At 55.6% G+C, this 26,746-nt stretch overlaps 9 protein-coding genes across 9 annotated transcripts; 2 read left to right on the top strand and 7 right to left on the bottom strand.

Annotated features, from left to right (window-relative positions):
- Positions 1-1,794: 1,794 nt before the first annotated feature.
- On the bottom strand, positions 1,795-3,221 carry SCP_1204020 (predicted protein; the record flags this gene model as incomplete). The annotated part of the gene is made up of 10 exons (XM_027763284.1): positions 1,795-2,007; positions 2,065-2,092; positions 2,142-2,208; positions 2,266-2,408; positions 2,469-2,634; positions 2,690-2,793; positions 2,850-2,915; positions 2,967-2,983; positions 3,039-3,091; positions 3,149-3,221. The coding sequence occupies 10 exons, from the start codon at positions 3,219-3,221 to the stop codon at positions 1,795-1,797; spliced, it is 930 nt and encodes a 309-aa protein (XP_027619085.1).
- Positions 3,222-5,041: 1,820 nt separating this feature from the next.
- SCP_1204010 (hypothetical protein) lies at positions 5,042-7,717 on the bottom strand (the record flags this gene model as incomplete). The annotated part of the gene is made up of 13 exons (XM_027763283.1): positions 5,042-5,104; positions 5,160-5,307; positions 5,358-5,463; positions 5,513-5,653; positions 5,703-5,958; positions 6,013-6,152; positions 6,206-6,326; positions 6,382-6,510; positions 6,567-6,809; positions 6,869-7,010; positions 7,063-7,178; positions 7,256-7,309; positions 7,376-7,717. The coding sequence occupies 13 exons, from the start codon at positions 7,715-7,717 to the stop codon at positions 5,042-5,044; spliced, it is 2,001 nt and encodes a 666-aa protein (XP_027619084.1).
- A 181-nt stretch (positions 7,718-7,898) lies between these two features.
- On the top strand, positions 7,899-9,315 carry SCP_1204000 (hypothetical protein; the record flags this gene model as incomplete). Its single annotated transcript, XM_027763282.1, has 5 exons — positions 7,899-8,429; positions 8,488-8,626; positions 8,674-8,769; positions 8,830-8,983; positions 9,036-9,315. 5 exons carry the CDS (start codon positions 7,899-7,901, stop codon positions 9,313-9,315), a joined length of 1,200 nt encoding a protein of 399 aa, XP_027619083.1.
- Positions 9,316-9,590: 275 nt separating this feature from the next.
- SCP_1203990 (hypothetical protein) lies at positions 9,591-9,961 on the bottom strand (the record flags this gene model as incomplete). Its single annotated transcript, XM_027763281.1, has 2 exons — positions 9,591-9,712; positions 9,775-9,961. 2 exons carry the CDS (start codon positions 9,959-9,961, stop codon positions 9,591-9,593), a joined length of 309 nt encoding a protein of 102 aa, XP_027619082.1.
- Positions 9,962-10,391: 430 nt separating this feature from the next.
- Positions 10,392-14,699, top strand: SCP_1203980 (Retrovirus-related Pol polyprotein from transposon TNT 1-94; the record flags this gene model as incomplete). Its single annotated transcript, XM_027763280.1, has 1 exon — positions 10,392-14,699. The coding sequence occupies one exon, from the start codon at positions 10,392-10,394 to the stop codon at positions 14,697-14,699; it is 4,308 nt and encodes a 1,435-aa protein (XP_027619081.1).
- A 334-nt stretch (positions 14,700-15,033) lies between these two features.
- Positions 15,034-15,429, bottom strand: SCP_1203970 (hypothetical protein; the record flags this gene model as incomplete). The annotated part of the gene is made up of 1 exon (XM_027763279.1): positions 15,034-15,429. The coding sequence occupies one exon, from the start codon at positions 15,427-15,429 to the stop codon at positions 15,034-15,036; it is 396 nt and encodes a 131-aa protein (XP_027619080.1).
- Positions 15,430-15,453: 24 nt separating this feature from the next.
- On the bottom strand, positions 15,454-16,497 carry SCP_1203960 (hypothetical protein; the record flags this gene model as incomplete). Its single annotated transcript, XM_027763278.1, has 4 exons — positions 15,454-15,519; positions 15,586-15,974; positions 16,030-16,111; positions 16,180-16,497. The coding sequence occupies 4 exons, from the start codon at positions 16,495-16,497 to the stop codon at positions 15,454-15,456; spliced, it is 855 nt and encodes a 284-aa protein (XP_027619079.1).
- A 2,420-nt stretch (positions 16,498-18,917) lies between these two features.
- On the bottom strand, positions 18,918-23,212 carry SCP_1203950 (hypothetical protein; the record flags this gene model as incomplete). Its single annotated transcript, XM_027763277.1, has 2 exons — positions 18,918-19,012; positions 23,095-23,212. The coding sequence occupies 2 exons, from the start codon at positions 23,210-23,212 to the stop codon at positions 18,918-18,920; spliced, it is 213 nt and encodes a 70-aa protein (XP_027619078.1).
- Positions 23,213-23,318: 106 nt separating this feature from the next.
- On the bottom strand, positions 23,319-24,827 carry SCP_1203940 (predicted protein; the record flags this gene model as incomplete). Its single annotated transcript, XM_027763276.1, has 5 exons — positions 23,319-23,942; positions 23,987-24,365; positions 24,424-24,567; positions 24,614-24,768; positions 24,819-24,827. The coding sequence occupies 5 exons, from the start codon at positions 24,825-24,827 to the stop codon at positions 23,319-23,321; spliced, it is 1,311 nt and encodes a 436-aa protein (XP_027619077.1).
- Positions 24,828-26,746: the final 1,919 nt, after the last annotated feature.

Here is a 26,746-nt window from a genome sequence, read left to right as displayed (position 1 = left end):
CTACCTCGACCTTGGATTCGTGTCGATAGCTTAGCCTACACCTCTGCACACCGCCTTGGGCCGTACGAGCACCCTCTCGAACTTACCCCCTACCACTACTCGTCAGGCTTCATGTTTTCCCGGACTAGAGCTGTCCACCTCTATCGGAAATAAAACTTTAGAGACGGCGTGTGATTTCTGTACGCGGTGACTAAGACGGTTTTCTGTAGATCCTGAAATGCGGCGGCTGTGTTTTCGGAGGAGTCTTTGCTATAGCGATGGCGTTCGGTGAGCCAAAAATGGGATCTATACTCGGTAGTAGGTGCCTGGTTGGTGGATCGTCCGAAACCCGAAGACAGCAGTACGGAGCCCCCAACAGGCCTCTCAGCTATGTGAAACATACGAATACCTTGAACACTGGACGCTTGCGCAAACCAGCATCGATCGCATGGCGTACTTTTGTACGGAATTGAGGCCGTACATTCCATGCGGTTCAGAAGCTGTATTCGTAGGTCGGCGGTGCACACTCCTTGTCAAAGCTCACTAACACAAGTCCTACTGGCAATTTTTCCAATGCGCAAAATTCAAGAAGACATTCGGCTGACACGATCTTTATCCGCAAGACTGACAGCGTGTACGTCGTTCGTGCCGGCGGTTCGATGAAATTTCACCGATCTGCAAAGTTTCCTCTGCATCTCTGGGTCGAGTTGGGCGGTCTATATCCAGCAGTGACTCGACTATCTATATGGCACTTGACCGCTCACCTGCTAGACATGACAGATACGCTATTTAACAAGACAGTCAGTGCTGTTTAGGGTCTGTCTGCTGATCGCGACTCTGATATCTGTCCTCGAGTTCGGGCGCAGCCTCTCGTTTTTCTCGCATCTTGCGAAGGGTATCCATATAAACCACATGCATGAATGCTATTCGAACTCCTCGTTTGGCCGAGCGCGAACATGTCGATTGGCCATACCACGCCTACCGTACACCTCATCGTCGAACTTCGCGCGATTCGGGCGCATGGATCTGTCTTTGTGGTACCCTCGTTATTCTCTGACGGTCGTATGGTATAGATGTGGCGGTGGTGGTGTGCGTCGAGAGGCGCCAGCGATCGGAGGCGCGTGCATGGAGATGGTACCGGCATCCATCACAAATTGTCGTACTGATACCGATGCCGTGACATCAATGCAGAAGGGGCTCACCGCCCCAAGTGCGATGCCCCGCATTTATATGAACTGCGCGTCGCAGTGCGACGATGTTCCGGCGCTTTGTTGTTGGGGTTCAAGATCTAGGTCGCGCCGTCCAGCATCTTGTTTGTTATTAACTCACGGATTGTCATTGTTGCAGAGCTGCATGGACTTCGATTTAGCAGTACATGCTCTTGCACCAAACGGAGGTTCTCAGCGAGCAGCACCGTCCGAATCACGCAAGATAAGCCAAAGCTGATTTATTTTTTCGTCCTCTCGCTTTTATGTACCGTGGTGCAACACAGTATCAGGCCCCGTACAAACCAACGTCTCCTGAAGATTCAAATGTACGTCGAGAGCCGTCTGCTAGACCCCATGAGTCTACTGCAGACATCAGAGTAAGGCCCGCAGCGCTAGTTTTTCTGCTTAATTGCAACCCCTTCATGAATACTGAAGGTCAAGTTCATCGCCTTCTGTCCATTGCATCACTCTCGGACCACGGAATCTGTGGGGGACGAATCGACATCCGTACACACATCCTTCCTCATCAATGTTCATTGAGTGTATGCTCCATTAGATGAACCGTACTATATCAACTTCAGAAACATAGCTCGATGACGAAGCACGGCTATACTTCCGACCGCGCCTGCGACGTGAGCGGCGTCATGGAATTGCGGTGGTAATCGTCGAACTCATCATCACCCTCGGCCTCGCCCACGAGATCGAGGTCGTCTGGATTGACCGCGAAGTAGAGGTCCCGGCTCATGTCAACTTGACTGAGCGCGGACGGGGTAAGGTGCTCCCTGTTCGCTGCACGGACGTTCAGAAATAGTCGTGGGCCCTGCGCGGCACATAAAATTAGAGTGTGATGGCAGGGGAGGCTAGAAAACAGGCTTACTATGGTGCCTAAGAGCGCTAATAGCCATCTGTACAGACATCAATCTCACCGACACAACTACAACGGCGTGCACATACGGGAAACCCATTGCTGCAAGCGTCCGAGGTCCCAGCGTGAATAAAACCATGTTGGCAATCATGGCAACTAATTTATCGGATCAGAATTATGCACAGCAAACGGGTGGAGGAAACAGCTACTTGCCGAAGAGGATGCCGAAAGCTCCGGCACTGTCTCGCATGAGGACTGTCAATAAGCTCCTGTTCCCCCACCCGCCGCGTTTGGTGTCGCGGAACTTGAGCATTGCAAGAGTGAATAGGAACCCTTCGCATGCGATCGAGGCGATGCTGAAAGAGCAGAAAACGCTTAGACGACTCATCCTCAAACTGAACGGCTCGTAGACGCACGTGTAGACGATCATGTAGCTCGGGAGCACGGCTTCGACACACTGGGGGCTGATCATGATTTTCGGTATGCTGATCCCGAGGCTGGTCGCCATGATGATGATGCAGAGCACAAACACAGCTATCATACTGTTTAGCACCTTTTTGTTACCCGTGTACATAGCGTATACTGTGACGGAAATTGGCGTCAGGCATACAAACGAATGCGTGCGGAAGAAACACACGGCGGAGAATCAGAATGAGGTCGACAACAATTTCCAGCGCAAGCGCCGAGAAACCCTCGAAGACAAGCCACTCAAGACATGTCATATGATGTCTATTGACAATGCTGGAGTAATGATTATTGTAAACCTAAGCAGAGAGCGACAGCGCAAAAAGACGTACCATAGGGCTATCAGTGAGTAGTACCGCGTGACGAAGTACAGCAACTTCGTCCATGACCAGGGTGTCCTGACCGTCGATACTCAACATCAGGGATCGAATCAGTGCTACACAACGTACAACCACATGTACGTGACCTGGAAAACTGTTCTTGAGAAGATCGTGCATAGAGACGGTTCACGAGCAATGTACCTCAGCATCGGTCGTGATACAGATATCCCATGCAAGGAAGCATAGTGCCGCGACTATGAGGCGGGTCATCAGGATGTGTACTAATTTTAAAAAAAGGGCAATACACTTACCTGAGCTGAAACCAGCTTGTTGCGACTGCGCCAACCGAGCGAAAGCAGCTTTGTCGACGGAGGTCAGTGACATAGATGTGTTCCAGCGAAAGGAACTCCGAACGATCGACCACTAGCTTGTAAAAATGGGAGAGGGGGGAAGAGGGGACGCAAGAGTGTGGGTGTCCCTTGAAACACTAACATAATGAGAGCGGTCCGACTCGAAAAGGCGAGTGGTTCCAAGGCCACCAACGCTGTGTTGGCGGGATCGGAGCCGGCCCAGTGGCACTCCTTGCACAGCACGCATCTCTGTTTCTCCGAATGGCTATATCCGAACACAAGTTACACAACCGCATGCCGCATGCTTCGAGGTTGTATAAGCTCGTCCCATCTTCCCCAGCAAAGATAACTTGAAGCCCCTTTTCTGATTACTCCAGAATTGTTAGGCACACGACATGACAGCATCCTCGGAGCTCGTCGAAAGTCCGTATTCAATGATCTTCTGTCCTTAACCTGTCCCTCGACCGGTACCATTCTCGTGATTTGTGAAAAACAGCGCGCGCGTTGGGAGCATCGTCAGGCGTAGCTTTGCAACTGGTTCCTTTGAAAAGATAATCAGTACTTCGGGAACAAAGTTACGTGGCGCTTACTTCTGATTCTACGTGACTCGGCATGCCAGGTCTCTTCAGGGCGATGTGAAAGCAAGCCGTCAGATGCATTATGTACACTCCCGTGTACTACAAGTCCATCAAGTTATTTGACAGTAACTGTCTCCGCCTCCTTCGTGACGATCTGATGCCCTCTTGCAAGTGCCGCTTGATTCCGTGCAGCGTGGTTGCGGCGCCGATCCAAGCCTTTTTGAATCTTCGTTTACAATACCTCGCTGGAGTCGCCACTAACAGCCTGGACGGTCATCGGCCTCACCTGTGTTTTGCATTTGCATTTTGGCAGTCGTTCCTTTCTGCCCGGACGCCTGCAAGACGCCTGTGCTTGATATCACCTGTACCCGCACGGCTCTACGAGCTTATCCCATTTACTATGTGGACGTGACGGTGTGTCCTCTTGCCAAGGTCGATCTCACCTGTGTTTTGCATTTGCATCTCTGCGGTCGTTCCTTTCTACCCGGGCACCTGCGACCTTAGTTACTGTGAGGAAGTCTGAACTTCCGGCGCTCTCTCTTGCCGAGGTCTTCTCTGCCACGGTGGCGCAGCTGGTCTCAAATGAACTACTGCATTTCCCGCAATTACAAGCGACGTGCGACCGGATACTCGACTTATCGAAGCATGAATGGCCGCTCTCTGCCATTCAGGTGGTCGCTCAGAATGACAAACATCGCATGTTGCTTGCAGCCACCGCTGAACTTCAGTATCGTAAGCTGCGAATACCATCCCTCCATCTATCGTGACCGCTCACGTTGCACGACGACTGCCGTACGAGTCGAGGTGTTAGCCTGCAGCTTGGGCTGTGTCGGTCTCCTGCGACCAAGTGGATGTGGTCGCATCTACCAGATTGCAGAAGAAAGACAACGGACGTTGCTTACGGTCCAACGTATGCTGTTCCGCGTCTCCTTCGCGAAGGCGCTGATCTCCACGTCGACGAACGTTCAATCTTTGCATGCGTGATGGACCTACAAGAAATACGATGTGCAACCATGGGGTCGCAATGATTCGCGGTCATGTTGTCTCCGACGTGCACGGGTGGCGAGAGGATGACACAAACAGTCTATGGAAAACAGCCCACAACGTCCTGTGCAAGCCGCGCAACCTGAGCTGGAACAAGGCAATAATTTATGGTGCCACTATGACATGTACGGGTATCAATTATACATTGCGCTAACCGTAAAACCGCAATAAATAGACAACAGGGATGGACCACCAGCACAGCCGTGGAGAGACATACATACGAGCGATATCGCTATGCCGTCTCGTTCTCGTCCACGAAAATGTCGACATAGTGCTCTAGGATCGTCTCGACGGCCTGCATCGACCTACGTTAGCGGAGAGGGTCAGCAATAGTCGACGAAGGTAGGCACCTTGTTCTGGATTGGCGCGTCTGCCATGGCGGGCCCACTGTCCATTTGGCCGTTCGTGCCAGTCTGGCTCTGCCCGAATAGTGTCGGACCGAATACAATGGCAAGATTTTGTATCGACATGGCATTCTCGGACTCGTGCTGGGCCACTCTAGCAGAATCTATCAGAATCGTGCGCCCAGACATTCAAAGTGCACGCACTTATGAAGATGGCCCATAAAATACTTTAGTGTGGCGTAGTTCGGATCGGGCAGATCGTTAACGCGCTCATGCAACCGGATGTGTCGTAGTCGCTCGTTCTCGTTCCCTGCAGACGCGTCAACAGACGGGCCACACAAACCGGCGCAGCAACTTACTCGCAGCATCTAGGAAGCTCTTATAGAGACTGTAAGTGAGAAGGGGCTCCGGTAGCTCTCGCAGCCACATCTTGAGCACACTCGTTACGTTGCTGATGTCAGAACTCCACTCTTCAGCATCGAGATCCACCGAATCGAGGTCTGCGATGATATGTTCAGATCACACCACGGGCGTGCAAAATGTACGTACCTCGGTCCAGCCGCTCCTTCAACTTCGCGATCTTGCTCACTGACCCACCTATCCTGTATATACCCTGTGACTGCAGTCCATATTTCTCGATGGCCTGACAGCACTTGACCATGATGGGGGGCAAGTCCTCGCCGTCGCGCGCCATTTGTTCTGCGAGATCAACGCCAAACGTCGGCCGCCCTCTGTCCGCGACGTGCACGCTGGTGTTAGCCTGGGCGGTAGGGGGGTGAGAGCTCAGGGCCGGAATAGGTGGAAGCTGGAAAAATAGCATCAACACAAGTGGCCCGTTGGGTATCATGTAACCACCTACGTATCCTTCTTCTCGGGGCCCGTCTCGGCGAGGTCCACGGTTGTTAGCGCCACCATGAGCGAACGCATAGTTCTGCATGTAAGTCTTGAAGTCCGAACGATTATCGATGGACTCAATGATCGACTTAAGACCCGAGGACGCTGTCGTTACTCGTCAGCAGCGGCAAATATCAGATAGCCAAAGAGTCTCGTACTGTCGTCGGGCGGCGCGAGCGTCGTCCCGTCACTCAAGACGATGTTCTCGTATAGGAACGCGTACCGAGAGAGATGGTACTGCGTTCCTAAGTCGATCTCGTCCACGCACTCTTTGAGAGCCTTCCCAGAAAGTGAACTCAGGATTATTGACTACTACTTCAACAAGACAACTTACGCGCAAGATTCGAGGCAACTGGAAATTGAAGTACTCTTGCCGGATCGTTTGAGTCTCAGTGACCATCTTGCGGTACGTATCTGACGTATTGGACATGCGTGCTCGGACGTCATCTTCTTGCTTTTGAATCTGCACGTAGGTGTATATTGAATGTGAATCGATCTCGTCGACAATAGGACACGTACATTGCCCGGGTTGCGTCCCTTCAGAAGAAGACCTCCCTTCGCAACGGCCTTCCCTATCGCCCGCTTTCCTCCTGCACCCCCGCGTGAACGACCCTGCACGGCCTCCCGGTCAGATTCTCCCTCCTTCTGCAACAACAAACGCTCCAGCTCTTCCGCGGTAACGTCAAATTTGTTCTTAATCTTCTCCGTCGCTATTTCCGAGTCTTGGAGAGTGCGTTCGTATCGGTTGGCGAGCTCTTTGGTCTGGGAGCCGCGAAGCGCGTTATAGCGCACCCACACACAAAAGATAGTGAACGACGCACCTGTTTCCGGTTCTTATCTACCTCCTTAGCGAGAGTAGCAAGCTCTTCGCTCATCTCGTTCAGGCGCTGCGCAAAACGAAGGCGGTTCTCTGCCAAGACCTCATGGTTCTTCATCGTCTGATGCCAGGCGCTAACGAAGGACCTACGGCACGATGTGAGACGAGAAAAAGAAATGGAAGGCATACAGGATTCACCCAGCCTTCCCGTCATTCGCCGCATATGCCTCAGATGTGCTCTTCGCGAGCTTTTGCATATTTCTCCCGTATTCCTCTTCCAGCAGCGCGCGTTTCTTGAAGAAAACGGATGCTTCCTAGACGTGCGACCAGCGAGCTCGTTACAGACAACCACCGAAGAGATAAGAGCATGCATATAATGACAAATACATACCCTGCACGAAACCATGCTCTGCTTTATCCGGTCAAGTAACAGTGGAACACCGCACTGTCGTTCAACGACGTTAAATTCGTCCGAACTGACATTTATGAAACGAATGAGACAGAGACTAACATCAAGTTCACAAAGAGCTCGTAGCACGTTCTCGTCGAAGCTGGCTTCTACCAGAGTGGCACTGTCCGCGGTTGCATTGTCGAGATATTCCACAGTCGCCGGAAGCGCGCCTTCACGCCATCTGGACTCGGATTGTCTGCGCGGTGATTCTACGCTCGAGCGAGGGGGTGAGGTAGATTTTGTGGGCGTAGGCGGTACGAAGTTAAGAGAGTCTGCAGAGACGCCGAGCGGCTGTATCTGTGCGAGTGGGGAGCGGCTGTAGACGTTGTGGGTGTGAGTGTGGTGAGATTCGGAGCCGTCGGCATTCTCCCACGAGGAGGACGGGTATCCTTCGTCGCTCATCGTCCGTAACGACGACGAGGGCGGGGGCGGGGGCTAGAGATAGAAAAGCTCGTGGTCGGGGAGCAGCCTCTGCGGCAACCACTTGGATACTCGCGTAGATCACCTGCGTTACGTAAGCCATTCGACGAGATCTGTCCCAGTCGGAGAGATCTCTTCTCCACATGTTTTCCGCCACCGCGTTATGTTTTTCTATCTGAGTTTCCTCCGACCACCCCCTTTGCAGACTTCTCCCTCGGGTTCCATATCTATTACTCCTCAGATTGCTAATGACCTGCGCACCGAGCTCTTCGCCGGCGAGCAAGACATTTACTACGCCTGGTCCGCCGACACTCCGCCAAACGGCAGAGCGAGCACGTTTCCCTGCATCAGCAAGCCGCAGAAACTCACGACATGGCGGAAGAGCAGCGCATACAAGGAGCTCGCGGTCCCACTTCCACCAGGCATTCGGGAAGGCCAGTCTTTCCGGCTCGTTCTCACCGCGCACTCTTCAGGAAACCCGCACGTCGTGAATCTCGCAGGTGCGACGCTCGGCGAGCGGCCTTTCCCTGTGCTGTCTATGCCCATCCTGTTCTCTTCGCGTTTGTCCGCAAAGGCTGGATCCTCGACCATGGGAAAGCAAGAACAGGTGGAGCGCGTGTACAGGATCGCGGCGGGATCCGGAGACCAGCTCTTTTTGCATGTGAAAGAGCAGACGTCGTTCGATCTCGACAAGGTGAGCGATTAGTGTCGCGTTCTCACCGTGACAGTTTAATTTTCTTGAAGATCTCTAGAAAGTATGGGACAGCGGGATCGGGCTGAGCTCTTGGATCGCCAGTCTAGCACAGGCGCGACCTTCTGACTCCGCTCCCCTTGTCGACAACCTGCTGGATATATTGATGTCGCGTGAACCACGGAATATCGTCGAACTAGGTAAGTGAGCAGAGAAATCTTGCACCGCTTGTCTCTGATCCTTGCAGGTGCTGGTACTGGCATCGTCTCGCTGACGGTGGGAGCTCTGCGTGCGGCTATTCCGTCCTCCAGCAATGGAGGATGCATACTAACCACTGACCTCCGTGAGTGACTTCTCATTCTGTCCGTAAACGTGGTCTGAAATTTGTTGGCATTGTCGCAAGCTTCAGCGATGCCTCTCCTAGTACATAACATTGCAGAAAACGAGGCGCTATTTCGATCGACTTCAACCCGTCCGCGCGCACTCGTCCTCGACTGGGACGACGAACAACTCCCGAACGAAGTGTCGGCCGTCGTGAGCGACTTGGACCTCATTCTGTACGCTTACGGTGTCTTCACTAGATCATAAATTGACTGTTGTGGTGCCCAGAATGGCCGACGTCACCTACAACACCTCATCCTTCCCCTCCCTCGTCCGCACTCTCTCCGCCCTCACAGGTGCGCACCGCGAGCAAGCCGGGGACGAGACCGGGATCGCGACGCGACTAAAGTCGCCGTCGATTTTGCTAGGATATAAAGAACGCGACTCCTCTGAGCGAATCCTTTGGAATATGGTACGTGAGATTGGGATCGTGTTCGAGCAAGTGGGCGAGAGGGTTGGTTCGGGAGGGGAGGCCGTAGAGTTTTGGATTGGGCACGTATCGCGATAGTGTTCCAGCGCCTTTCTCAGCGTTAGTGGCCGCGACTAACGGCGGTACTAGAAAAGCGATACAACTTTTTTCTCTGTACGTTGTCGCATCTTTTTTACGAGCAAAATGCAAGTTAGTTCACTATCGCACTGTTGTATCGGAACTTCTCAGCAGTAGGGTTACATAGTTCAGACGGTAGAAGGCAGGTCGCGGACAGGGAAAACACAGGGAAAACATACGTTAGTATAGAAAAGCCTTCGAGGACGATCTCAAAACACATGTGCGGGTATAAGCACTCAGCAGGCAACACATTCATCGTCACGCTGAGAACGACCACGACGGCCGAAAGAGCCGCCCGACTCGTCCTCGTCGCTGTCAATAGGTGCCGTGACTTGCTCGCGGGATAAGTCTGCCCTGTCTGCACACACGGGAGTCGAAGCGCGTGAGCGGTCATGTTATCCTGGTGAGAGGAAGGTGTACCATCACCAGGCAGAGGGTCCATACCACAGATCTTGCGCAGATGAGCAGCACTGATACCCGGCTTCTCACTGTCCAAGTTCAGAGCGAGTTCTCTCCCGAACGAGCGACTATATCCATCATCGTCTCCTTCCTCCTCCGCGACGTCGAGCCTGATGCCAACGCACGCGAGCTGTTGAAGTACATACATTGCGACACGGGCAGAGTAGTACGGTATTTACGCCACCACGTTACTTACGTAATCACGTAGGTAGTACTGGCGGACGTTCGGACGATGCACCTCAGTCACTCGTTTGCTATCGCACGAGACTGAGGTGAATACTTTCTTTACCTACCTTTTATCTCCTTACTGACCTGTAGTAGCTGCGCTTGGTCCCGCTCTAGGTTAGTATTAATACAGTCACTCGTTTGCTATCGCACGAGACTGAGCTGCGCTTGGTCCCGCTCTAGATCCGTTAGACATCCCCTGGACGCCTTCCCCCCTCGCCGCGTACTCGCGATAGGTTATGAGCCCCGGCTCCAACTGAATCTGACAGCATCGGAAATATCGAGAACTCAATCGCTCGTCATCACCTTCCTTTCCCACAACCTGCTTCTCTCGTTCACACCCCTGTCGAACCATGTCTCTATACCCGCCGATATCTCAGGCCAGCTCCAAAGCTGAGTCGAAGCGCCTCTACGATGTCCCGTTCCTCGAAAGCAATGGCGGAAACTTCCAGACGTGGAAGTACCGCACGACTACCATCCTCCGGTTGCTTGGTCTCTATTCGCTCATCGACGGCACCGAAGCCGACCCCGGAACAGTGGATACTATGAAGAAGGCGGAGTGGGATGTCCGGAACAATGAGGCTCTCGCGCAGATCACGTTGACGCTCAAGGACGAGCCGCTTAACGGTGTGATGTACTCGATGACGGCACAGGACGCTTGGGAGAAGTTGAACAGACGTTACGAGGGCAGAGGCAAGCAAACCTTAGCCTATCTCATCAGCGACCTTTTCCGCAGCACACTTAGTGACGAGTCGCCGCTAGAGCCGCAGCTCAACACGATGCAGCAGAAGGCCCACATCCTCGAGACACTCGGGCTAACGCTAGACGACACGCTCATCGCCATCGCTATGGCTATCTCCCTTCCTCCATCCTATTCAACCCTTCGCACTATCCTTATGGCCTCTGACTCGAAACTCACAGTCGAGAAGGTCGTCAATGAGGTCCTTAGCGAGGAGAAGCGACGTGGTGAGACGACCGCAGCATCTGCACTCATTGCAAAGCATGCTGATACCAAGTCGAAGTCGAAGGGGAAGGACAAGGACAAGAAGAAGAAGGGCAAGTGCGCTTTCTGTGGCTACACTGGTCACACGAAGGACGAGTGTCGGAAGTTCAAGGCGAGCCAGGTGGAGGGCACCACAGCGAAGGGCGACAAGAAAGCTGAGAAGGCTGCTGATGCAAAGGAATCTGCGAAGATCGTCAGTGTCAGTGAGGCTGACTCCGAGATGCTCCGCCTCTTCGTTGCTGAGGAGTTGGCACGTGGTGATGACCTGCACCGCTGGATTGTTGATTCAGGAGCTTCCTCCCACATGACATCTCACCGCGAGTGGTTCGTAAACTACCGTGCCCTTGCTACGCCCAAGCGTGTTTACCTCGGAGATGAACGCTTTATCCTCGCCGTTGGTATCGGTCAGGTCACACTCCATGCAGCAGTCGACCATGGCTCAACGAACACTGGCATTGTGCAGGAAGTTCTCCATGTCCCAGATCTCAATGGCAACCTGCTCTCTGTCTCGCAGTTTGACCGCAACAGCTACGATGTTAGGTTCGCTGATGATACGTGTCACATCAGCAATGCCCAGGGCCGACTTAGTGCCATTGGGTACATGCGGAGAAATCTCTATGTTCTCGACGTGACCACGCAGCTCCCCGAGCGTACCTACATCCTGCAGGCAGAAGATCTCCCTCCCTCTTACGATGACTCCATGGATGATCCCCCACTCCACGCTTTTGTTGCTAAGGAGACAACATCCAGTGCGAGTGCTCAGGTCTGGCATCGCCGCCTTGGTCACATCTCCGTAGACTCCGTGCTGAAGATGGTGCGAAAGGGAATGGTCAAGGGCATGTCGATCGTCGGAGAAAAGGTGAGTAACGTCACCTGCAAGCCCTGTCTCCATGGCAAGCAGACACGCCAGCCAATCCCGAAGGAGTCAGATGTCGAGAATCCCCACATTCTCCATCGCACCTACTCCGATGTCTGTGGTCCCATGCAGACTCAGACACGGTCCGGCCACCGCTATTTCATCACGTTCATCGATGGACACACGCACCACCTTGTCGCCAACCTCATGAAGAAGAAGGATGAAGTGCTTTCACACTTCAAAGCTTTTGTTGAACGAGCTGAGGTCGAGACCGGGCAGCGTGCCAATATCCTGCGGACTGATGGTGGTGGTGAGTACGAGTCGAAGGAATTCGAAGCGTACCTAAAGGAGAAGGGCATCCACCACGAAAAGACGAATGCCTACACTCCACAGGAGAACGGCGTTTCCGAGCGGATGAACCGCACTATCGAGGAGATGGCCAGGAGCATGCTCAATGACGCTGGACTGCCGAACACATACTGGGGTGATGCTGTGTTACATGCAGTACACATCCTTAACTCTGTTCCAACCCGCACTCTCCCTGACAACCTCACACCACACGAGGCCTACACCGGAAACAAGCCGAGCGTGGCGCACCTCCGCGTTTTCGGCTGCAAAGCCTATGTCCACGTTCCGAAGGAAAAACGTCAGAAACTCGACTCGAAAACGTTCGAGTGCACGCACCTGGGGTTTGCCACAAATCGCAAGGCCTACCGTCTGGTTCACAGAGCGACCAGCCGCATCGTCGAATCCCGCGACGTGTATTTCGACGAAGGCACCAAAGTCGCACCCAGTCGCATCACAATTGACGTCACACCTACACAGGAGGCGCCCGACGCGCGGCCGGAGCTGCCGCTGTCTCCGCGCCCGCCAAGACCCACTGTTGAAGATGTCCCAGATGAAGATGAGGACACACCTGCACTCCTGGATGTGGATGACAGCGACGACGAGGATGACGATGACAATGCGGATGAGGACAGCGACGATGACGTTCCACTGCCCGAAATTAGGCGCCGGCGTCACGCCGCGCGCGCCGCGCAGCCACCACCACCTCCTCCCCCAGCTCCGGAACTGCGCCGTTCAGGTCGAACGCGCACGGCACCGGTAGCGGCCGATGATGACCGCTATTTCGTGTCCTCCTACACACGGAAACCGAAGGGCCAGGATGATGTGGGTGGAGTGGGCGCTGATGCCGCAGCGGCAGACTCGGAGAACGCAGAGGAAGTGGGCAATGCAGAGAATGCTCACAAAGCCACAAGCTGGGATGAACCACAGACCTACGAGGAGGCGATGTCACGCCCCGATGCTGCGCGCTGGAAGGCTGCGTGCGCAGAGGAGCTACACGCATTTGTCAAAGCGGAGCTCTACGACGAAGTGGAGCGCCCGCGGAATCGCAAGGTCATAGACTGCAAGTGGGTCTTCAAGATTAAGCGTGGACCGGACGGTGAAATCGAGAAGTACAAGGCTCGACTTGTTGCCAAGGGCTTTACACAGGTTGAGGGCCTCGACTTCAACGAAACCTTTGCACCCGTCGCAAAGTTCGCTTCTGTCCGAACACTACTTGCTCTTGCTGCCAAGCTCGACCTCGAGATCCACCAGATGGACATCAAATCGGCATTCCTGAATGGTGATCTTGATGAGGAGATCTACATGAAGGTTCCCCCTGGCTTCCGCAGGTCCAACAGCCTCGTCTGGAAGCTGAACAAGGCCCTCTATGGTCTTAAGCAGGCTGGACGTGAGTGGTACAAGAAGATCCGTGCTGAGTTCGAGGCGCTTGGGTTCACCCGCTGCCACTCGGACCACAGCGTGTTCTACAAGAACGATGACGGTATTCTCCTCATTATCGCCATTTATGTCGATGACATGCTCATTCTTTCTGACAACCTCACTGCTGTCACCACCCTCAAGGAAGATCTCAAGTCTCGCTTCGAGATGACCGACCTTGGCGAAGCACGGTGGCTCCTCAGCATGGAAATCACTCGTGATCGTCCTCGCCGTGTCCTCGAGCTCTCGCAACACCAGTATGTCGAGAAGTGTCTCGCACAACATGGTATGGCCGATTGCTGCCCGGTCAGCACACCTATGGCACAGAACCAGAAGCTCGTCAAGCTCTCGGAGGCGGAGATCGACCCGAAGCCTTACCAGAGCGCGCTTGGCTCTCTCATGTATGCAATGATCGGGACTCGCCCCGACCTTGCGTTCACAGTGGGCGCGTTGAGCCAGCATGCTGCAACACCAGGCAAGGAGCACTGGATTGCTCTTATGCGAGTCTATCGCTACCTGCATGGGACAGCAGACAAGAAGCTTGTCTATTGTGGCACTACCAAGGAGAAGGAACCCCTTCTCGGATACGTGGATGCAGATTGGGCAGCGAACGTCAACGACCATCGATCGGTCACAGGTTTTGTTTTCCTCATATCGGAAGGCGCTGTCAGCTGGTCTTCAAAGAGGCAGCACTCGACGGCGCAGTCCAGCACTGAAGCTGAGTATATGGCTGGAGCTCATGGTACAAAGGAAGCAGTCTGGCTTCGCGCTTTCCTCTCGGAGATTGGACAGGTTCAGAAGGGCCCTACTCCATTGCTCATCGACAATCAGTCCGCCATCGCGCTATCCAAAAATGCTGCTTTCCATGAACGCACCAAGCACATTGCCGTCCGCTACCACTTCATCCGCGAGAAGTATGACTCCGGCGAGATCGAACCTGAGTACGTTCCTACCGGAAATCAGGTTGCTGATGTCTTGACGAAGGGGCTTCCTCGTGAGAAGCATGAGAAGTTTTCAGCGGGGATGGGCTTGGCGTAAGTATTTTCATTTATCATTTATATACTCTATTCCCTGTCACTCTGAGTGGGCGTGTTGAAGTACATACATTGCGACACGGGCAGAGTAGTACGGTATTTACGCCACCACGTTACTTACGTAATCACGTAGGTAGTACTGGCGGACGTTCGGACGATGCACCTCAGTCACTCGTTTGCTATCGCACGAGACTGAGGTGAATACTTTCTTTACCTACCTTTTATCTCCTTACTGACCTGTAGTAGCTGCGCTTGGTCCCGCTCTAGGTTAGTATTAATACAGTCACTCGTTTGCTATCGCACGAGACTGAGCTGCGCTTGGTCCCGCTCTAGATCCGTTAGACATCCCCTGGACGCCTTCCCCCCTCGCCGCGTACTCGCGATACGAGCATGAGCAGCGCCGTCTCCCGCAGTCCGATTCCCGAGCCAAGCGTGTCATCGTCCTCGTCCGCTTCCTCTTTCTCCGCGCCTTCGTCTTTCTCATCGTCTCTGCCCTGGTTATCGGGACCGAAGAGCGCGTCGTGGACGGCCTGCAAGTCTGCGCCGGTCACCGCGCACCTGCTATGTTCGGCCCTGCGGTTGTCCAAGTAGAACCACCCGAACGTGCGCCACCCGGCCGCACGTTGTGCCTTATCGACCTCCAGGTCACCGTCCCCGTTGTAGCACCGGGTGCACTTGACCGGCTTCGTGTTCACGCGGAAGGCAAGCGAATACTTCCACTCCACAGAGTCCATACGCGTGCGGTGGTGGAAATAGAACTAAACGTCCACGGACTGCGGCGAAGCGAGCGAGTGGATGCGAGAGAGGACTTCGACATCGCGTAGCTGAAAAAGAACGCGAGGAAAAATTGAGTAGGGTTACCGCACCGAGTCGGGTCTCGAGAAACTCACGCGCCCCCAGCCGTCGTCCTCCGGAACACACCGGATGACAGACACCGAATCGGCGATCTTCTTCCAGTCGTCGTCCATCAGCGGATTCACCGCCTCGGCAACGTCCTGCACGACCTCGCGTAGCTGGGAGACGAACGGATCCATGTCTGCGCCCGCCATACCTTCCATGAGGTCGTTCGTGACCTTCTCGGCCTCCTGGCGATGCTTGATGTATGCCGCCCAGTCAGGCGACTCGACCGGGTCGATAAGCCCAAAAAGCGCCATGGCCTGCTCGCGGGGATCCTTCGGGAGCGCGGCAGGGGGTGTAACGGGAGCGTGCTTCCAGGTGTGGGACTTCAAGTTCTCTTCCGCGTACCTCCCGATCTCCCAAACTGGCAGCAACACGACCTCTGCGGTACACGGAGTCAGAGGGTGAACGAAGAAACGCGTAAAGGCGCGTCACACCTATAGTACCGGGCTGTCTGAAATGGTCGAGACTCGCCACCAGATGGCCCGGGTTGTACATCACGCCGTCGCCCGCGAGAGTCTGAGAGGGACCCAGAAAATATCAGGACCGCATGCGTTGACGCAGATAAAGAGAAAGAGAGCGCGCACCCAGTACTTCATCGGCACGCGAATGACTTTCTCGACTCGCTCCATCACCCACAGCAACGAATCCATGGTGCTGAAGGGTACCTCGATCCAGCAGCGCTGTGCATGCCCGCTTGCGATGTTGAGCAAAGCCTTGACATCGTCGGAGGTGCCAGTGACGCGCACCTTCGGGGAGTCCTCGTCGACCGTGGACGGGCTGCTGAGGAATGTTCCGGAGCGACGTGCGGCAGATAAACGCCCATATTCCTCCTCGGAGAAACGCAAATCTTTGAATAGGGTCCTTGGAGGAACAGAAGGCACAGCAACATTGTTGTGCTGCATGCCAGCCTGGGATGCACGGAGCGGTTAGTCGTCTAGCCGACAGACCGATGGATGCGAAGATTGACCTGACCGCACATAATACACATCTGAGACGGAGCCTGAAATCAAAGGGAAGAGCACCTTGGCGGTGTTCCTCGGAAGTATGAGGGAGGTGTGGTGGACAAGAAGAAGAAACAAAGGGAGATGGCAGCTGGTCGCCGCCTTTGCACAAAGGGAGACGCGTCTCCGATCATCACTCGTCGATGGGCATTGCTAGCTGACTTTCCACCTCATGTATGCCTCGACATCTCCCAGCATGGCTGTGGGTGCACCTGAGACTTTGGAAATTGAACGTACTCATTGTCTAACAAATACGTCGCTCCCGGCATAAGTATGTATATATGTATACGTATGCTGTTTTTTTCTGCGCGGTTCTGTCGTGGTCGTCGTTGGAGATCTGTCGGAGACGGTGTGCGGTGCTCGCCGCTGTGGGATATTGCGATGCGTACTCGTTTGTCCCCCCAGAGCGCGCTCGTCTCTCCGTGCTTCGACGCTTCGTGCTCGGGCCTCCGGATATCTCTGTCTGCATATTTAATTCGTGTCTGTTCAGAGTCGAGGCAGCGCGCGCTCGCCATCAGGTGTGCAACTTGCCTGTCATGGGAGAGGGTACGCAACTCCGAGCTCGACGCGCATCCCGACGAGCTCGCCTGCGCGCCGTTCTGACCTGGGCCAACTGAACGAGCCCTCCGGAGGATCCCCGCGCGGGGGATGCACCTCCCCGCGGCTGGCGAGGTGTGCGAGCCCTCAGGTCTTCTGAAAGCCCTGGTCAAGTATCGGCGGATTCTCCTCGCTCGCATGCGCCGCCTCGATTCTGTCGTTCTGCAACTCTATGGGTTATCGGCGTTATACCGCGATGTAGTGCAGCCCCTTCGCCTATTCGGTCCTCTGGTGCCAGAATTGGTGCGCTTGCCCGAGGAGAGGAGAGCTGCAGTTTACCATCCAGGCTGCTCGATATCGGCGTGTCGGTTGAAACAAAACACATTGACCGTCGCGCACGCCGCCGTCCGACCGCGCTAGTGAATGAGCACAAAAAGCGCCCGGGTGACTTTATCGACGCGCAACGCAGGCGGCGAGTACGACAGGCTGCCAGTAAGTGTCACGGTAATGATCACGCGTATATGTCACACCGCGCCAGCGCGACTCTCCTCCTCACTCCAAAAGCATGTATATGCAATATTACCGCATTCAGTGCGTTTGTTTTTTCTGCAGCTATCTCTCATCGAAATACCGACCGCATACGCTCGCTCTGGTTCGTTCCTCTGTGCGTCCGCCCGAACCGCGTGCTCCCTGCCGAAGAGCTCCGGTGCACAGGCGCAGTCCCGCGTCGCAGCAGCGCCGTCGGCTGCTGGGCAGCGTGCCGCTCTGCGGGATGTCGCGAGCACGGCGTAAACGCGTGTGGGGAATGCGCGATAAATAATAAATAAAAAACAAAAAAGCGAGTCGGATCCTCGGCGTTCCGGCCAGACGTTCTCACCTTGTAACCCGCTCGATGCTGCGGCCGCGGATCGTCTCCTCCACACACATGTTGTCCTGTTCCCGCGGGACACGACGCGTCAGCGCTCTGCGAAACGGTGGTAGGGGGAACATACGGCTTCTGTGAGGTAAGAGACCTGCTCAGGTACGAGACGGGATGTTTGCTGCGGTAGAGATGTGGACGGATCGAGGTAGTGCTTGTATACTCCGAGCGAGCACGTCCCCGGGTGGCGTTTGCGTCCAAGCACGTGGCGCTGCAAGGTTGCACCGAACACTCGCCACGGCGAAAAAGCACGAGAATATAAATATACGACGACAGATAGGTAACAAACCGTCAAAGGGTGGAACGCACCCGCAAACACGACAACCACCCCCCCCCCCCACTCTTTTCCACGCAATAATCCTATCTTCTGGCCATTCGTGCTCAGCCGTTCTCGAGATTTCGAGATTTCCGTTCTGGCGGCGGAGATATCTGCAGTGGAGCAATATCGGGGCCACACGTCTTCGGGGGAGGTAAAGAATAGTTGAGTAGTTCTTCTCCGAGCCCTGGTATTCCAACTACGTCTCCTCGGGGAAGGTATGGCAGGTCACTCCCCAGTTCGCCGACGCACAAGCACAAGTCCGTGATAGAGGTCTGGACTCGACACGACAAAACAAGGTATAATGAATAGCGCGCGTAGACATTGCAAAGGGACACCGGCAGAGACACCGAGAACCATTAGCGGGATTAAACCGCGGTAGGACACAGTTTTGCGCAACCTGCAGGATACGCTCAGCAGAGAACCTTGAAAATAACTATGGAAGGCTAGGATGATCGATGGGGGCGTCGCCAGTAGCTAGCACAGGATAAACCGGACGGAGCTCGCAGACGCAGTGTCGGATTCGGTGTACCCTATTCGGATGAATGATCAGGGCACGGTGGGATCGGTGTCATGTACGGTGCGTGGGGGCGTCGCTGGCAGCTGGACGGAGTTCGCGAACGCAGTGTCGGATTCGGTGTACCCTATGATAAATATCAGGGCGTCATGTACGGTGCGGAGTGCGCAGACAACACGTACGTTTCGCGACGCGCAGCACAGTCTGCCGCAGTACTTACTATAGACCCAACGGCGTCCTCTGCAGACATCCTCGTCGGACGAGTCCAAGCGGGTTCAGGCTAGCAGGAGCAGCCATCGAACCCCGGACTGAACCTGAACCTGAAGGTTCGGACGAAGGTTCAGGACCGAACTTCGGGCGTCGCTGCATGGCACGAGACTATGCCATGCCACGCAGAAGAGAGGCGAAGCACGGGATCTCCCGCACCCGACGGCGTCACCAGGTCCCCATCTGGGACCGAAAAGCGCGGATTCGACCGGCTGCTGCTACCTGGGCGTGAATCGGGGGCGAGGCAGACGCGCGCGGGGCCTTTGGCTTGATGCGTGCAGGGGGCCTAGGCGCACAAAGTCGAGCCCCAAAATGTGTTCGACGGAAGTGGACCGCGGGCGTTGAACGTGAACGTTTGAACCCTGGCCTTAATTCCCTGCATTAACCACTTCGCAGAGTTAACGCAACTCGCCAGTGGATCACCCGATGTTGGAGGTCACGAGGCCGGCGATGCTCTGGATAAGACGAGCGTGGTCGCCAGACAAGGCACGGCTTGAGGACCATATATAAGCCGATCACGGCAAGACGAAAGAGCCCACCAAGCGAGACAAAGACCAGCGGAATTGGCGGTCAACGCCCTGTGCCTCCCGCCCCGGAGACGAGCAGCCGAGGACTGAGGACTGAGGAGGACGACGCACGAGAACGCCAGCGGGAAAGGGAGCGCCAGAGGATGCAGCGACGAGGGGGGCACAACGTTCGTATCCGAGAGTTCGAGCACTTACCGGACCGCGTCCTTAATGTATACTCGGAAGGATCAATGAATCAGAAGAGTCGGGGCAGCGCTCGTCGCGCCGAAGTGAAGGAGGAACAGTCTTCTCGGGGAAGATCGGGATGGGAACCAATTGCGAGGCGGAGGTAGACGACGCAGAGATGGCGGGAGCGAGGGATGCCGTGCACCCACTTCGCGAGGACCGCCAGCCCGTCGATCGCGCATCTGCACTTCTATGCCGACAACACCGCCGCGATCACGATGATATTAATGGATCCCTGGCCAAGGACACGCCCGGATCTTCCGGGACCAGGTCACAGCTTTCCTGGAAGACCCCACACACACCGTTGAGATCGCATGGACACCCCGACACACGGGAGTACGGGGGGATGAACTAGCGGACAGACTCGCAAAGGACGCGACGAAGATCAGTGAGGGACCGACGCGAGCAACGAGATCGCACGCGCTACGAAGGGCGAAGGAGAGGGAACACGAGAGGTGGGTGGAGGAGTGGCAGAAGAAACAAAAACGAGCGAGATGTTCAGGACGCTTCCGAGGGAGACCTTCGGACGTCTCGTACAGTGCAGGACAGGCCACTCGTTCTCAGGAGACCAGTACAAGAGCTCTGTGCGGACAGAAGACACTGCATGCCCATGCGGAGCGCAACTACAAACGAGGAGACACGTATTACAGGAGTGCCCGAGATACAATGCCGAACGACCTATACTGGAAGAGGTGGGGGAGTCCGGGGCATCTGGTGTCTCGTACTACGAGGCCGAGGGGTTATATTCATATTCGGATCGATATCCTTGAAGAAGGGGCTTAGGATCATCGCGATGCTGCGAACTTGCTGAAGCCGAAGGCGAAGCCACTGCAAAAAAAGGGGGTCCGAGATGTTGAACAAGGGGGGATAGGTAGAACGACGAAGAGTGCGGGTTAAGACCAACATGGTGGAAGATGAATGTCGAGACTACGAGCCATGCTCTAGAAGAGGACCGGTCAGGTTTTTAGGTGGCGTTCGTGTTCGGTATCGGCTATCTCCTCTTCCCAGCCACGGAGTCTTTCCATCCGATGTCGAGTTGCACTTAGAGCAGGGACGGCTGAGATCTCGCCAGCGCCGCGATCCCGTCCTGGGTACCCAGGACAGTCGGGTTGTCGATCGCCTCGCTCGCCTCGCTCGCCGTGCCGGGCCACCCAACCGCACTATATTATATGTCCAAGCTTCCGCCGATCATCCATCAGCCACCGATCGGACCAAGGAGGCTCAGCGGAACCCTCACCACCCTCGTAACTTACCCGTCCCGCACCAGACGGCTTCACAAGTTATAAACCCGGAGGTCGCTCGCAGCCACCCACCTCGCCCTTCCGTCCACGACCGTCACGAACATGCAGCCGAACAATCCCATCGCGCTGCGCTGCCCTAGCCAGCCACTACGCCCTCTGCTCAGAACATCGGGCGGAACGCCCGCGGTAAAGAACCAAGTTCTCGAACGGAGTCGTAACGCCGTAGATCAACCTCGTTTTTTTTCTCGTGCAAAAGCTCGATCGGAGAAAGCCCGATTAGGGGGGAAGACGAAATATCCGAACGCGCTATACAAGGCGCTCAGGCAGAGGGAACATACCAGCATCATCCGCCGCATCTACACGGCGGCGGCGGCGGAGGAGCGGATGAGGCAGCAGGACGGAGCCGCCGAGAGAGAGTCTACCAGCGTCTTCGTCCACCCCTCTTCTGGCAGTGCATCCTGCCGAGCCTCTACATCCCGAACTCGAATCTCTTTGGACAAGGCAGCAGGCTGCGGGTGTCATATTTGCTGGCGCAGTTTACTCGTCCACCAGATCATGCCGCAAGTGCTCGCTCCCGACAGACACTACCTCCGACTCGAACCAAGTCATGAAGCAGATCGAGCTCGCATGCCGTCTCATCAAGCAAACCGGCGACGTGCTCGACGTTGCCATCTTGCACACATCAAGAGACGTCAGCTCTGCAACTCAGCGCAGATTTTCGCCCGGCGACGCTTGCATGCGCACCCTAGCTCTTCGTGCTTCGCGTGGTCGGAGGTACTCGATGCCAGAGCTCAGAGCGCGGCGCCGCACCATGCAGTCCTTTCCCTGGCGGGGATAGGGAGGGCGCTGACGTGCGGGGCTGCGGTCCGCTCAAGAGTGGCTAAGAAGGGTTCGGAATGATAACAGGCCGCGGCCGTCGACAACAGGTTGGGGAAACGGACGTGAGATGGGGGGGGGGGGCACTGAAACTAGTGGGGCGGATGGGAACGACCAGCACAAAAGTCGGCCAGCGTGTCAGCCGTCGCTGGGGTTCTCCGTGTCCTTCCACGACACATTAAACATCGGCAACCAGTCCCACAACGGCGCCAGTGAAAACGCACGGACGCGAAAGAGCACAACGCAGCATAGATATGCAACGCCAACGCCGTGCGCAGAAGTCGAAGCAGAAGTCCACCGCCTTCGCACACGTACGTCCAGCGAATCAAGGCCGACCGTGTCTTGCTCGAGGAGTATCGTTGGGCTGTCGTTAAGCATACGAGACAGTCGAGCGGTCGATAAGTCGACCCAACGTCGTCGCGTTGGACGGGCGGGGGCTGCCGAGTTTGCTTCGCATCAATCGCGAGGTCGTAGAACGAGCTGCAGAGTATGAGCGTAGAACGAAGTCCGCGCAAAACGAAGGTAAACAGGCCACGAGCGAAAGAACAAACCTACAATAGGTTAATAGTGACGGTCCGAGGACGGAAACTATACATCGACAAGCCCAGACGACGATCTAGTCAGACAAGTCAAGGGAAATTAGACGGCGAGAAGTCACACAGGCGAAGGCGCCACAGCAATGTCTCGAGGGCGAAACCACACGAGCAAGTCACGGCGACGAAGCGGTCAAGGGGACGAAACAGCCAGCGCGGCGACGTCGCAAGCCGAAAAGAGACACTTAAGGGGACTTGGCACGGATCTGGGAACTCCGTTCGTCACGCGCGAGTTAAAACACAAAGTCATAATGATATTTCATAAAAGGGGTCAAGTACGAGTGTCCAAAAGGGGGGGGGGGCGCAGGGGGGGTATAGTGGTCAAAGGCTAGTCGTCAATATTCTGGGAGAGAAGGAGCTACCGTAACAAGACCAGTCGAAAGCTTGCATATGCCAGATCCTGCACAAGGTGGAGCTGGACGCTGAAAAAGGCCGTCGTCAGTGCGTGAGGGGGATGAGACAAGAGGCAATGAGACGAACCCGAACAACAGGTCAACCAGCCAAAGCATCCGTCTCCACCGACAACCGAGCCATAGATAGATAAAGAAGGGTAGAAAAAGTCATCGCAGGACAGTAAGGAGGGGGTAGAAGAAGGCATAAAACAGGCAGGAAGGGGGCTGAGAATAATAATAATAATAATAATTGAGACGGCTCCACCTCTCGCCACCTCGCCAACGTCCATTGAATAAACTTCGCGACAACGCCTAGGCGCTGAGAGTCGCCTCGACGGTGACGTTGTACCCGTTGGCCTTGAGGCTGTCGAGGATGAAGGAGATGGGGGTGGCATACGTAACATTGGAGTACTCGGTAACGCCATCGCCACCGGTGAGAAGACCGCCGAGACGTCCAAGGCAGTCGATGATGCCCGAGCCGGAGTCGCCCTCGTCGGAGAAGGGGCCGGACTTGTCGTCGTAAGAGAAGATGGCCCATTCCTTTGAGGTCTGAGTGTCGCCGTCGTCGAAGTAGTTGCGCACGTAAGAAAGGATGTCGTTAGCGCGGCCGACGGTCAGACCAGTGGTATTGCCGCGCTTCATGACGATGAGGCACGGATCGTCGTTCTGGTCCAAGATGGTGGGGCGGCGCATCTCTTCGTCTGAGATGATACCCTGGACCTTGAAGAGGCCGTTGGTCGGGTACTCGAAGGCGTGGCGGTTCTCGGGGTTGGGGAACATCAAACGAGCGAACTCGGCGGGCCCGATCTGGTTACCGAGGTCGATGGCGTTGCGGGTGAAGCTGGCGGCGTCGATCTTGGAGCTGTCGATCTCGACGAGGGCGTAGTCCTGGGTATACTTCACCAAGTTCGATGGGAGGGGAGAAGCGGACGTAGCCTAGGAGGCGGTTGTCGATGTTTAAATGCCCAGTCCTCCTCGACGTCGTCGCAGAGTTTCTTGAAAGCCACGATCGCCTCCTTCGCCTCCTTCACGAGTCCCTCCGCATTAGCGCGCACCCGCGCAGCCTCGTCCGCGTCCATTCCATCATGACCTTCCACGGCCTCCTTGACACGCCTCTCCTGGAACTCGAGGATCATCGCCTTCTCTCCGATGGCTCGCTTGATCCGCTTGACGTAGCTGTTGAAGGCGGCAGTGCCGAAGAGGGCGACGTCGACACGAGGCTGACTGGAGAACTTACGCTCGTACGTGTCGTTGTCCGCTCGGTTTGGTTTGAACACAACGTGGCGGGCAGTAACGAGATAGAGCTTGGAGTCGTCGCCGGTGACGTAAAAGCCGCCGGTGCCCTCGGCCCAGGGGGTGCTGGTGTTGCAGAAGGGTGGAGGTCAGGGGCTCGAGCAGCTCGGCAGCGGGGTCGAACGAGCGGGCGCGCTTCCGGAGTGTGGGGCCGACGTAGCGGGTCACGACCGACTCGCGGATCTCGACTTCGACGTCGAGGATCTCGTTCGCCACGAGAAGCTGCTTGCACTCCTTGGCAACCGCGAGACCGTCTTCGCCGCAGAGGCTGTCAGGCTTTGACGCCGATCCAGACGACGACGGGGGCGACGGACTCTCCGACGAAACCGATGCGAGCGACGTCCGTGCTCGTCCACTTCACCCCCTTGGACTCGAGGATGCTGTGGATCCGAAGAGCGAGGTTGTCCTCCCAGACCGCCTTCAGGGGGTGGTTGCCAACGGTCCTAAGCTCCTTGCGCAGGAGGTACGCCTCAGGGCCGGCCACATTCTTTTGAATTCAGCTCGCCTGAAGGTCCGCACTTGTGCCATCAGATCCTGGCTAAATCTCTACACTATGACTCCGATGACTATCAGCTCGAAGGTGTCTGCAAAACGCTAGATGGAGCTGATGTCCTCGCAATCACACCAACGGGCTCCGGAAAAACTGGGTATCAGTCCGTCCCTCCCACCTCTCGTAGGACTGATTTTGTAGTCTGCCTTTGGGCGACTAGATGTGGCCCGCTCTTTTCACTCTCATGCCTACACAGGTTCTCGGTTGACACGCCAATCCTCTCGTGCAACGGACGTCCTCCTTGCGTAAACCTTTCCTATCTTGTCCGCTGCCCTCCCACTTTCCAGAGGTCATCGTCCGGTTAAACAGGCTTCAGACTTCGCGTATTGGATATCACACCGTCTCACCTTCGATTCTCAAGGCGCTAGCTGATATGCAGTCACCGCGACATCTGCACCGTACAGCTGGAGCTGCAAAAGTCGTAGTTCCCCTCATCATGCTCGTAACCCGGCCCGCCGTCGGCACACCTACAGTTCACTCCGACACACGTTCGTCCACGCGTATACGGCGTCCTCACCATCCGCGGCGATTTCGACTCTATTTGTCTAGGATGCTTCGGCGACTCCTCGCTGACGAGGTCGGAGCCCTCTTCAGCCTGGTCAAATATCTACTATTCACGTGGATTCTCCTTGTTTACACAGTTACACCGCATCGATTCTGTCGTTCTGCAATTCTATGGGTTATCAGCGTTATACCACGATGTAGTGCAGCCCCTTCCTTATTCTGTGCTCTGGTGCCAGAATCGAGAGTGTGCTTGGCCGAGGAGAGGAGGGCCGCAGTTTACCATCCAGGCTGCTCGATACAGTATCGGCGTGTCGGTCGGTGAAGCAAAAATGCACTGACTGTCGCGCACGCCGCCGTCCGACCGTGCTAGAAAATGGGGCAAAACGTGCCCTAGTGACTTTATCGACGTGCAACGCAGACGGCGAGTTCAAGATCCAAGTACGACAGGCTGGTAAATCTGGTGTCACGGTAATGATCACGCGTATATGTCACACCGTGTCTCAGGCTCCTCCGCACTCTGAAGTATGTCCAGCTGTAGCAATATTACCGAATTCGGTGCGTTTATTTTTTCTGCAGCTATTCTCAGTGAAATACCGACATTTGCTCCCTCTAGTTTGTTCTTATGTGCGTATGCCCGAACTGCATGCTCCTCTCGCTCACTGGTCATCGGACCTGCTCTTACTGGCCATGGCTGTGGATACTATGTGCACTCCGACGCTGATGCTCGTCATTCATGGCATCCCATGACATGCGGCACCAAGCCCCCATCTTCCTCGGCACGGATTCACCGCTGGCATCGCGAGACATACCGGGATACGGTGGACGGAGGACGGAAGGTACAGCGGGATGGCGGCGGCGATACTTGACGCGCGCAGCTGGGCAGGCGGTGCGTCTTATGCGGGAGATCTGGGCGGTGCGCTGCGGATTTGGCACGGTGCAGGGGTGGCGGTCTATCGCGGGCTGCCACCCTGATCTTCCCCGGCTTTGCGTTTCTGTCTCGTCGACCCACACCTAACTCCTCGAAGCGAGGCCCTTTGGCTGAGCTTATCGGGTACCTAGCTGTACGGTCCCCCTGCTGGTGGATTGCGTGGACTGGGCCGACATGTTCTTTTCAGAGGAAGGCGCGGATAAGGCCATCGAGGAACATGTGGGTGCTCTGCGCCGCGATATGGACATCGCCCTTTAACTTTGTCGTGAATTTTCAAGAACGTTGCAATTCATTCGCGGTGGGACTCATTCATCCGTCTGATCCTGCTGACACACAAGGACTTGGCGCCGGTCGGCATGGGTCCTCGCAGACCCAGCGAGTGCTGTAGCCCGTATCTTACCTCACAGAAGCCGTATGTTCCCCTTGCCACTGTTTCGCAGAGCTTTGACGCCTCGTATCGCGCGG

This window comes from Sparassis crispa (assembly GCF_003851025.1).
Source record: "Sparassis crispa DNA, contig_000010F, whole genome shotgun sequence".
In the NCBI taxonomy this organism is placed as follows: Eukaryota; Fungi; Basidiomycota; class Agaricomycetes; order Polyporales; family Sparassidaceae; genus Sparassis; species Sparassis crispa.
The sequence above is the reverse complement of the archived record's forward strand: the minus strand, read 5'-3'. Positions and strand labels throughout refer to the sequence as shown.